Source organism: Oncorhynchus mykiss, chromosome 16, assembly GCF_057628025.1.
Source record: "Oncorhynchus mykiss isolate SJ-2025 chromosome 16, ASM5762802v1, whole genome shotgun sequence".
NCBI lineage: Eukaryota > Metazoa > Chordata > Actinopteri > Salmoniformes > Salmonidae > Oncorhynchus > Oncorhynchus mykiss.
The window spans coordinates 23,586,803-23,599,348 of NC_143037.1; the positions used below are offsets into that span (position 1 = coordinate 23,586,803).

The window sequence follows — 12,546 nt, forward strand, 5'->3', positions numbered from 1 at the left end:
ACTTCTTCACAACAGTATCTCGGACCTGCCTGGTGTGTTCCTTGTTCTTCATGATGCTCTCTGCGCTTTTAACGGACCTCTGAGACTATCACAGTGCAGGTGCATTTATACGGAGACTTGATTACACACAGGTGGATAGTATTTATCATAATTAGTCAATTAGGTCAACATTGGATCATTCAGAGATCCTCACTGAACTTCTGGAGAGAGTTTGCTGCACTGAAAGTAAAGGGGCTGAATAATTTTGCACGCCCAATTTTTCAGTTTTTGATTTGTTAAAAAAGTTTGAAATATCCAATAAATGTCGTTCCACTTCATGATTGTGTCCCACTTGTTGTTGATTCTTCACAAAAAAATACAGTTTTATATCTTTATGTTTGAAGCCTGAAATGTGGCAAAAGGTCGCAAAGTTCAAGGGGGCCGAATACTTTCGCAAGGCACTGTATATAACAATTTCACAACAAATACCTAATACACACAAATCTAAGTAAAGGAATGGAATTTATAATATATAAATATATGGATGAGCAATGTCAGAGCGGCATAGACTAAGATACAGTACATGGTATAGAATACAGTATATATATATATATATATGAGATGAGTAATGCAAGATATGTAAACATTATTAAAGTGACTAGTGTTCCATTTATTAAAGTGGCCAGTGGTTTCAAGTGTGTGTATGTAGGCAGCAGCCTCTGTGCTGGTGATGGCTATTTAACAGTCTGACGGCCTTAAGATAGAAGCTGTTTTTCAGTCTCTCGGTCCCATCTTTGATGCACCTGTACTGACCTCACCTTCTGGATAATAGTGGGGTGAACAGGCAGTGGCTCGGGGGGTGGTTGTTGTCCTTGATTATGTTTTTGGCTTTCCTGTGACATCGGATGCTGTAGGTGTCCACCCCCTGGAGAGCCCTGCGGTTGTGGGCGGTGCAGTTGCCATACCAGACGGTAATACAGCCCGACAAGATGCTCTCAATTGTGCATCTGAAAAAAATTGTGAGGGTTTTAGGTGACAAGCCAAATTTCTTCAGCTTCCTGAGGTTGAAGAGGTGCTGTTGAGCCTTCTTCACCACACTGTCTGTGTGGGTGGACCATTTTAGTTTGTCAGTGATATGTACGCCAAGGAACTTAAAACTTCCCACCTTCGCCACTGCTGTGCTGTCGATTTGGATAGGGGGGTGCTCCCTCTGCTGTTTCCTGAAGTCCATGATCATCTCCTTTGTTTTGTTGACGTTGAATGAGAGATTTTCCTGACACCACACTCCCAGAGCCCTCACCTCCTCCCTGTACGCTGTCTTGTCGTTGTTGGTAATCAAGCCTACTACTGTTGTGTTGTCTGCAAACTTGATGATTGAGTTGGAGGCGTGCATGGCCACACAGTCATGGGTGAACAGGGAGCACAGGAGGGGGCTGAGCAGGAGATAGGAGATGCTGCTTCCTACCTTCACCACATGGGGGCGGCCTGTTAGGAAGTCCAGGACCCAATTGCACAAGACGGGGTTCAGATCCAGGGCCTTGAGCTTAATGATGAGTTTGAAGGGTTCTATGGTGTTGAATGCTGAGCTATAGTCAATGAACAGCATTCTTACATAGGTATTCCTCTTGTCCAGATGGGATAGGGCAGTGTGCAGTGTGATGGCGATTGCATCGTCTGTGGACCTATTGGGGCGGTAAGCAAATTGAAGTGGGTCTAGGGTGACATGTAAAGTGGAGATGATATGATCCTTGACTAGTCTCTCAAAGCGCTTCATGATGACAGAAGTGAGTGCTACGGGGCGAAAGTCATTTAGTTCAGTTACCTTAGCATTCTTGGGAACAGGAACAATGGTGGCCATCTTGAAGCATGTGGGGACAGCAGACTGGGAAAGGGAGAGATTGAAGAGGTCTGTAAACACACCAGCCAACTGGTCTGCGCATGTTCTGAGGATGCGGCTAGGGATGCTGTCTGGGCCGGTAGCCTTGCAAGGGTTAACACGTTTAAATGTCCTTCTTCGGCCACAGAGAATGTCAAGGGGGTCAAGGGGGGGGGGGGTCAATGTAATAGTCTGGTGGCAATTTGATTAATTGTTCAGCATTCTTTTGGCTTGAGGATAGAAGCTGTTAAGGAGCCTTTTGGTCCTGGATGGCAGGAAGCTTGGACCCAGTGATGTACTGGGCTGTACGCACTACACCCTGTGGCGCCTTACGGTCAGATGCCGAGCAGTTGCCATACCAGGTGGTGATGCAACCGGTCAGGATGCTCTCAATGGTGCAGCTGTAGAACTTTGAGGATCTGGGGACCCATGCCAAATCTTTTCAGTCTCCTGAGAGGGAAAAGGTTTTTTGTCGTGCCCTCTTCATGGCTGTCTTGGTGTGTTTGGACCATGATAGTTCGTTGGTGATTTGAACACAATATATGCGGGGAATATATGTGGCTGTGACAATAATCGAAGAGAATTCTAATGGGAGATAGTACCGTCGGCATTTGATTGTGAGGTATTCTAGGTCGGGTGAACATCAATGTAAGACATTATTCTGGTGAGCACTACTTTATTTAGTCTTCTGAGGCAACAAGTTATGACAGAAGGGAAGCCCCATGTATCTAACTTTAGTTGAAAAACAAATGTCCTACCAAATGTTTTTCTAAGTGATTCTTTTGACAATCAGATGAAAATATCACCACACAACACCCACGATATGCGAAACCGATTCTGCGCAGACTGCGAAAAACAAAAGGAAACGGGATAAGATGTTTACATGCCACAGTATCCCGTAGAAAAATCTGCATATCTCAGGCATTTTATCCCGGTTTCTGATAACCGGGATACAATACTTTTATTGTAAACAGGATATTATGTTTATGTGTAAACTCAAAAACAGAATACTTGAGTAGGCCTATCCCATGTAATAACGGGATATTGGCGTGCATGTAAATGTGGTCACTAACTAATTACATCGATTCCAGGGGTTGGGACTGAGTACGTCACTAATTCCAGGGTTTGGGGTGGTCATCAGTCATTGCAATTATCTGTCGTGCATGACATGTCTACCAAAAGGCCTGCAATTTGCATACAGGCCAGAAGAGGGAAGCATTGTTCTACACAATATGAATATTATGCTAAACAAACTGGCCCTTGGCCTCCTCGCTTTGGCCCCTGAAACAGAAGCCCAAAGAGGAGGAAAGGCTCTTTGACAGGCCCCTCTCACAAGTCAAAATATTGAGGGGTTTATTTCACCAAAACTGCTAACCCGCTTTCAGGGGTAAACTAGACAACAGTCTTCACACACTGCAAGAAACCATAGTCAACCTAATATATTTCTAATATATTCATTTAGTTTTACTCTGTAAACACTATTTTGTTGAGTATTCCAATCATGCACTCTCACGGCGCAATATGAAAGTTGTTTTTAACTTTAAAACCAAGTAGCCAATCATTTTGCATGCAGTGTTCTGCTATATTTAACTTTACAACAATTACTTACTTAAGCAATAATGACAGAGGGGGTGTGGTATATGGCCAATATACTACAGCTAAGGGCGGTTCTACCACATGATGCAACGCAGAGTGCCTGGCTACAGCCCTTAGCCATATACCACAAACCCCAGAGGTGCCGTATTGCTATTATAAACTAGTTATAAATGTAATTAGAACAGTAAAAATAAATGGTTTGTCACACCCGTGGTATACGGTCTAATATACCACAGCTTTCAGCTAATCAGCATTCGAGGGCACGAACGGCCCAGTTTATAATAAGAAATACATATCAGACAAAGTCAGTATCCATTTAAACCCATTATTTATGTATTTATTTAAATGTGTCCCTTGCAAAAGTGGATATGAAAAACAATGTAAAAGCATTACAAACGTTTTTTTTACAATGCAGACCCTGTGAATTGGATATGGAATGATGTCATCATAGTAAGAGTAAGAGCGTACTCTGTGCTTCCTTCCTTTTCTGGTAATGGGGATGTTTTGAGCAAATAAAAACGGTGTCCGGAGTCAGTGAAACCTGTCATCAGTGACATCTTGGCTGGAGGTCCAGTTAAAGTTAAGTCTTACAAATGATTGACAGCTTAACTGGCCCATAATCCACAAGGGCAGTTGATTTAAAGGAAACAAGTGCAACATTATATACAGTGAACAAATATCTTAATAACACGTCACATTTATGAATACAAGACACCGACTATGATGCTTCCACTAAAGGAGGAAATGTATTCATGTGATTGAGAGATGATTTGTGGTGTTGATGGTATACCTGAACATTATATTGACAATAACTGGGAATGTAAGAAGAGAGTGCTGGTTTCACATACAAACAAAGACGCCACACCTCTTTACCAAACGGTCGTTTCAGAGTTGGAGTCCTGATCTAGGATCAGGTTCCCCATATCCATGTAATCTTATTCATTATGATCTGATCCTACAGCAGCACTCCTACTCGAATACGCTATGGATATGGGGCAATGTGCGGTACATAGAATCATAATATACAACACGGCTGGCGTAAAAACATTTAAGCATCATTTTTTTTGCATATCTGAGAGATGTTGCAAGTCAATGCCAACAGCTGAAGGAAACTGTTTATCTGTGAAATGAGAATGCGGGAGAACCCAAAGGCATTTTTTTGTTTTAGCAAAGTGACAGATCGCTAAACCACATGTCTCAGAAATGTTATTTGGACAATGTGCTTATCATGCCAGACTCTTACAAACAGGAAATGACAACACGCTGATGAGTAAGTGATGTCATGCGTATGCTATGAGTATCATTATCAGTCAATCAATCAAATGTATTTATAAAGCCCTTTTTAACGTCAGCCGATGTCACAAAGTGCTGTACAGAAACCCAGCCTAAAACCCCAAACAGCAAGCAACGCAGATGTAGAAGCACAGTGGCTAGGAAAAACTCCCTAGAAAGGCAAGAACCTAGGAAGAAACCAAGAGAGGAACCAGACTCTGAGGGGTGGCCGTCCCCTTCTATTTGTCCTTCGCTTCTCTGTCACTAAAGAAAGTAATGTGCCTAACTTGAGTCACGTCTACTGTCGTACATTTATCTCTCAATGTAGCCGACTCTACTTTCATTAATGGACAGCCTAAGTTACAATTATGGATTTTGAATGAACTTGTTGGTAGTTCATGTTGAAATGCCTCCGGAAAAACATATTTGGTACCGTTTAAATACATATGTACAACAAACCACTACACAAATATTACATCTTCGTCTTGTGACAGTAGAGCCAGCACATGAAATCGTAACATTCCAGAGGAAATTGAAAGAATCCAATGGGATGCAGTTATTTTAATGATCCTTCAAATGATGCAGTCATTTCAGTGATCCTTCAAATGATGCAGTCATTTCAGTGATCCTGGTTGCCATCACTCCTTGTTGCCTCTGTATGTGATGTTTGTGAAGGTTGAGGTGGCTCCTTTGTACAGGGGGTTATGGACCTACAATTCAAAACAGAGAGTTTCAGAATGAATGTTATGGCGTCAACTACAATTCAGCTCAAGTCAATTCAGTTGATGAACTGAAATTCATTTCAGGAATTTATTAGCGTGCATTAGATTTCAAGATCCACCCATTCCTGAATTGACCTGAATGTGGGTTGTGAGTTGAACGTGGGAATTCAGGAGCTCTATGACGAGTTATGAACAGTAGCCTTACTTCAGACACACGGTACACCTATCACTCCTGTGGCTCACACTCGAGTTACAACAAATTGAGCACATTTAAGCAAGGAGGATGATGGGAGTTCTGGCATCCCATGCGCAGGATTAGGGACTCCAGATGAGCTCAGGACGGGATGTCTGATGGGAAGAGTGTGTGTGTGAGGCAGCCCCTGCCACTGCCTGTAAAAGCTAATTAGCGTTAGCTAATTTCAGTGCCAACCAAGCCACCCCTGGGGAGTGGAGGCTGCTTTTTTTTCTGTATAGGGAGGAACATTGCAGCGAAAAAAAATCATAAAAAGCATAATGAGAGAGAGTGAGAGACCCGACCTCTGCTTCCAACCAAACAATAGATGTTTCAACAACACAAATGAACAAATATTTATGATCTTTTTGCCTTCTTTAATACATTGCTTTGTATGGTAGGGGAGCAGTAGACACAATGGTATACCTGGTAGTTCATAGCCTTGCACTGTGACACCCTCAAATAAAAAATTAAGCATAGAAAGCTGGCTGATTAATTGAATCCCACATCCGATTAATCTACTTGTGTTCTAAATGGAAGATTGTGTCCAGTTGAATGGTTGTAGCTCCCCAGGACTGGCGTTGTTGGCCACCCATGGACTATGGGTTGGTTTCAGCCTAGCAAGCCAAGAATGTGTGTGTGCACAAATGTGTGTGTGCCCAGTGCCCTCTTTTTCTTTTTTCTTTGAATTGAACCTTTATTTAACTAAGCAAGTCAGTTAAGAACAAATTCTTATTTACAATGACGGCCTACCCCGGCCAAACCCGGACGACGCTGGGCCAATTGTGCCGCCCTATGGGACTCACGGTCGGATGTGATGCAGCCTCTTACCGTATCCCACTTGGCGCGAGCACGCTCCTCCTCAAACTTGGCGAACTCGCGGCGGTCATGAATGGTGACCAGCAGCTTCCAGATGAGCAGGCCGGCCAGACCCAGAACCAAGATGGCCCCGGCTACGGACAGCAGCACCACCAGGATGTCTGGACCCTTAGGGCAGTCTGGGGGAAGAGGGGCAACCAAGGGATGTTTATTTTATTTATCCTTTATTCAGGTGAAATCGAATTGAGATAGGAATCTCCTTTGTGAGAGAGCCCTGTCTACAATAATAAAATGTCAGCAAACTTCCACATAACACAATACAGCAACACATGAGGGCAAGACATCAAACATCAGTTGCCAGAAGCACAGAAAGACAAGCTTTTAACATTTGAGCCCTTCACAAAGCCTATTGTCCCTAAGCACTGTTCGCAAGTAAGTTTTACGCTTTGCGCATATGGTTAGGATTGGGATTTGGTTAGGAGAAGCTGTTCTTAGATCAGGCTGAAAACAATACCAAATGTCTCCAATAACTCTGTTTGAGCGTGAGAGCTGGTAATAATGATTATGTTAGTGTATCTGGTCTAAATATGTTTACATTATAAAGGCATTATTAAGGCATTATAAGGAACAACAGGAGGAACTGTAAGGTATTTTATACCGTGGCTTTGTTGAATACTCGTTTATGATACTGAACTAACTGCTAAATAGTTTGTTAAATGGTTAACCAAATAGCTACCCGGACTATCAAATAGCTACCCGGACTATCGAATAGCTACCCGGACTATCAAATAGCTACCCGGACTATCAAATAGCTACCCGGACTACCCCTTGGCTTTTTCCACATTTTGTTACATAACAGCCTTATTATAAAATTGATTAAACTACTTTTTTTCCTCATCAATGTACACACAATACCACATAATGACAAAACGAAAACAGGTTTTTAGGGAAAAAAAACAGAAATACCTTATTTACATAAGTATTCAGACCCTTTGCTATGAGATTTGAAATTGAGCTCAAGTACATCCTCATTAGCTCATTGTTATGGGTGTATCCAAATAAATGTCACTAGAAAACAGCTTAAACAAATGCAAACGCAGCTACTGTTGTTATTCTGGCTGCACTGTTTGACGTGACTGTAAGTTAGCCATAGTTGGCTAGCTAACATGCAAGGGATAAGATAGTTGCCAGCCAGTATGGCAATGGAACATTTAGAACGAACGACTGGGTCGCGTCCATAGATAAAGAACAAAAAGAATGAACGACTGGGTCGCGTCTCTGGCAACTGAATCAATAGAACAACCAGCAGACTTGGGTAGCACCCCTAGGTTTGTGTCGGGACTATATCTTGTGGAAGGATGAAATAGTATGAATAAATGAATCAAAATAAAGTTTTGAATGAAACTATGTAAATCATCATTTGAATACGTTGGTAACTCGTTGTATAAAAGTGATAATGCTCTCGAAGCCGGTGTTAGGTGGATATTATTGGCACGGTTTCCCGCAACACCCTTGCCAATACAGTGCATTCGGAAAGTATTGAGACGCTTTCTCTTTTTCCACATTTTGTTACATTACAGCCTTATTCTAATATTCATTCAATCTTTTTTTCCCTCATCAATCTACACACAATACCTGTGGGATTCTGTGTTTTACATTATAGCCATTACCATATATATATGATTAAATATTATCTGATGTTGACTGTGTGAAGTATCTGCATTTTGTGCACTTGAGCATCATCATGAGATTAAACAACTGCTTGCTACATCTACTTGCCTGTTTGTGTGTGACAAGAACTGAATAACATGGTGTGACATGCATGTTGCAAAACTGTAGATAACAGCCCAGCAGATGCTTTGTCCTTGTGTTTGTATGTAACAATATTGAGCACATGGTGTGACTTGCTGTATCTTACCAAGTTGTGGTTAATCAGGTATAGAGAGGGGTGGTCATCACGAGGTCTAACTGAGATGGAGAAATACTGAACAACACAATAGCAGGAACTGAGCAACTGTTATAACTAGGGTGTGATACCAGAACAGTGAGAATCTATACATTGACGGAGGGAGGACTGTAAGAAGCGCCAAGAGGCGGGGACCAGCCTGATGGCCTGCGATAGGCTGAGCAAGTCTAAACCACGCTCAGCCTCTACTGTGATAGGCCAACAGATGGGTTGGAACTATGTCTATCACAGTATAAGAACACTGTTTACGTACATCCTGTCAGTTCCCTGTTCTGCCCTGCGTGGTATTACAGTGAGCCCGTATATACGAAAGTTGCATTTGCCATTTATTGCTTAGTTAATAAAAAATACATAGTATACAATCGGTGACTCATTGTCATATTTATCCTGATACCAGATTCGAATTTACGCAACTCTAACATACCCCGTAATGACAAAGCAAAAACAGGTTTAGAAATGTTTGCAATTTTATAAATAAAAAATAAATAAAAACCTTATATACATAAGTATTCAAACACTTTGCTATGAGACTCGACATTGAGTTCAGGTGCAACCTGTTTCCATAGATCATCCCTGAGCTCTTTCTACAACTTGATTGGAGTCAACCTGTGGTAAATTCAATTGATTGGATATGATTTGGAAAGGCACACACCTGTCTATATCAAGGTCCAACAGTTGACAGTGTATGCTAGAGCAAAAAGCAAGCCACGAGGTCGAAGGAATTGTCCGTAGAACTCTGAGACAGGATTGTGTCGAGGCACAGATATGGGGAAAGATACCAAAAAAATTCCTGCAGTATTTAAGGTCCCCAAGAACACAGTGGCCTCCATCATTCTTAAATGGAAGAAGTTTGGAACCACCAAAACTATTCCTAGAGCTGTCCACCTGACTAAACTGAGCCATCGGGGGAGAAGGGCCTTGGTCAGGGAGGTTACCAAGAATCCGATGGTCACTCTGACAGAGCTCCAGGGTTCCTTTGTGGAGATGGGAGAACCTTCCAGAAGGACAACCATCTCTGCAGCACTCCACCAATCAGGCCGTTATTGTAGAGAAGCCATTCTTCAGTAAAAGGCACATGACAGCCCGCTTAGAGTTTGCCAAAAGGCACCTAAAGGACTCTGACCATGAGAAACAAGATTCTCTGGTCTGATGAAACGAAAACTGAACTCTTTGGCCTGAATTCCAAGCGTCATGCCTGGAGGAATCCTGCCACCATCCCTATGGTGAAGCATGGTGGTGCCAGCATCATGCCTTGGGGATGTTTTTCAGCAGCTGGGAGACTAGTGAGGATCGGGGGAAAGATGAATGGAGCAAAGTACAGAAAGATCCTTGATGAAAACCTGCTCCAGAGCACTCAGGACCTCAGACTGGGGTGAAGGTTCATCTTACAACAGGACAACAACCCTAAGCACACAGCTAAGACAATGCAGGAGTGTCTTTGTGACAAGTCTCTGAATGTCCTTGAGTGGCCCAGCCAGAGCCCGGACTTCAACTCGATCGAACATCTCTGGGGAGACCTGAAAATAGCTGTGACGCTAGCAATCCAACCTGACAGAGCTTGAGAGGATCTGCAGAGTTGAATGGGAGAAACCCCCCAAATACAAGTGTGCCAAATTTATAGCATCATACCCAAGAAGACCCGAGGCTGTATTTGCTGCTAAAGGTTCTTCAACAAAGTAAATATTTCTGTAAATGTGATATTTCCATTTTTAATTTATTTTTATTTTTTATAAATGTGCAAACATTTCTAAAAACCTGTTTTTGCTTTTTCATTATTGGGTATTGTGTGTAGATTGATGAAAAAAACTATTTAATCAATTTTAGAATAAAAATGTGGAAAAGTCAAGGGGTCTGAATACTTTCCGAATGCACTGTATATCCTCCAAACACCAGCTTCTCAGGCATTATCACTTAAATAATGCAGGGTCTAATTCAATGGCTATGAAGTTCATTCTTACATGTTCTTTGTTTGAGCTAGGATTTATGGTTTAGTTAGCTAAACTAGCAAGTCTGTTTGTTTGGTTACCAAGGCAACTATTGTAGCGATCTAGTAAACTTGCAGGTTAGCTACTTCAGTGAATGTTGAACACATTTCTACCGGAAACTGAACACATTTCCAGCAGCAAATGTGTTAAATTATACCCGGGGATAATCAACTCGTGGCTCTATGCGTTCTCTGGAAAATAATGCAACTCCGTGGAAGGTTAGTGCCACTACGCTAGCGCCTCGTGGAACACACCTTCCACGTCGTGCATTATATTCCATAGAACGCCCCTCCTTGATTATCCCTTACATAGCGAAACGGCTAGTGATGAACATGAGGAAGGGATGACCTATACCAGATGAGTTATACCTACTCTCCCTCATTCTGGTCCCTCGTTTGGGTCCATCCGTGTGTGTGTCTGTGCGTTTGTTTGTGGGTGTGTGTGTGCGTGCGTGCGTTTGTTGCGCAACATTCCCGAGGAAGCAGGCAGGGGTGTACTTTTACAGCTACATCAAAGCAACTTCTTTTCTCCCACCTTTCCGATTTCCCTCCCCTCTTATGCATCATTCTTCTCATTCTATACCTCCCTCGCTCTAACTCAATTTCCTGTCGCTGTACCTCTCCTACTCACTTCTCTCATCTCACTGCTCTATCCATCCTCCCATCTTCACGGCTGAATAAGATGAGCCTGGACACTGTTAGCATATGGTTATAGGATATGATTTTAAATATTGGACACACAGTTACACTGGTTAAAAGTTATCTTTTTTTTTGTGCCGCGTCACGACTTAAATAAGTAAGTCTTACCCCATTCTAGCATTTCAAGTGTCTTTGTATGGCTTTGAATGGGTGATATGATCCCCGTCTCCTCATCAGAATACATTTTGATTCCACAAGTTGGTTTTATTTAGCCTGGTCTCAGATCTGTCTGTGCTGTCCCCATAGGAGAACCCTTTATGGTTACAGGTCGAACTCTTTTGGCTTCCATGTAGAACCCTCTGGGGAAAGGGTTCTACATTGAACCCAATAGGGTTCTATCTGGAACCAAAAGAGTTCTACCGGTAACTAAAAAGGGTTCTTCAAAGGGTTCTCCTATGGGGACAGCTACAGAACCCTTTTAGGTTCTAGATAGCACCTTTTTGAGTGTACACATAGAAAGTGAAGGATATAGTAATTTTGTGCTAACCAAAGGTTTGTTTATTCTACCTCTGCTTATGTGAGTTGGACTTCAGGAATTCCAGTTCTGGCAGGCCCTACACATCAACTAAACCTAATACAACCCAAAATACTTTTGGCGACTATTTGAGGCAAGTTCAACATGGCTGTTTCTGTTTAGTGTTCTCTCTCCCTCTCTCCCTCTCTCTCTCCCTCCCTCTCCCCACCACTACCCCCCCACTTCTCTCTCCCTCATCCCTCCTTCCTCCCCAGAGGATTGTGAAGCGTCAGCGGGTTCCTCGGGAGCCGGGTGCTTGTTTACGAGCGTCTTTTTACAAGGTAAGGGTCCACACGTGGGTCCACTAAAAGCAGGCCCAGGGACAGGCTTTCTCTGCGGGCGCTGGCTGTTAACAGCTTTTTGCAACCGACGACTCTTTCAACATGGCCGCTTAACAAGCAGATGGATGGATGGGGATGGATGGCGATGGATGGGGGTAGGTGGGATCAAAAGGGAGCACTGATTGAACATGAGGCTCCAAAGAGAGTGGGCCTGGATGTGTTGGTTTGTGGTTGTAGTGTCTTGTGGTGACTTTTACATTTGGTAAATAAAATAACAACAGCCATTAGTGTTCAAACACACTCCTACTGAAATCTGAAGTTTAGCATTTTGGAAAATACCATTTAGCATTTTGCAGACACAAAACATGTCCTCAAAAAGGTGTGTGTGTATTTGTGTGCGTGTGTTTGTATGATTCTTACCAGGCTCTTTGACCACAAATAGGATGGACTTGCCACTGGCGTCCTCATAATACTGGAAGCGCTCCACACAGTCATCCTCATCCTTATAGGTGCAGTTCACAGCATTTTTATCATGGAACTCTGGGAGGCAGAGAGAAGGAGTAGGGAATCATCTTTCTCTTATCTTCACACAAAATAGTCCTATCA

General features: G+C 42.7%; 1 protein-coding gene across 2 annotated transcripts in view; it reads right to left on the reverse strand.

The window, feature by feature from the left end:
- Positions 1-3,762: 3,762 nt before the first annotated feature.
- Positions 3,763-12,546, reverse strand: part of LOC110491676 (integrin beta-3) — a 48,714-nt gene continuing 39,930 nt past the window's right edge. For both annotated transcript variants that reach the window (XM_021565300.3, XM_036946568.2), the window contains exons 13-15: positions 12,361-12,480; positions 6,509-6,675; positions 3,763-5,433 (exon numbers count right to left, since the gene is read on the reverse strand). In XM_021565300.3, the coding sequence (XP_021420975.1) occupies positions 5,362-5,433; positions 6,509-6,675; positions 12,361-12,480 (359 nt within the window). In that variant the 3' untranslated portion in view covers positions 3,763-5,361. The remainder of the gene's footprint in view (positions 5,434-6,508; positions 6,676-12,360; positions 12,481-12,546) is intronic.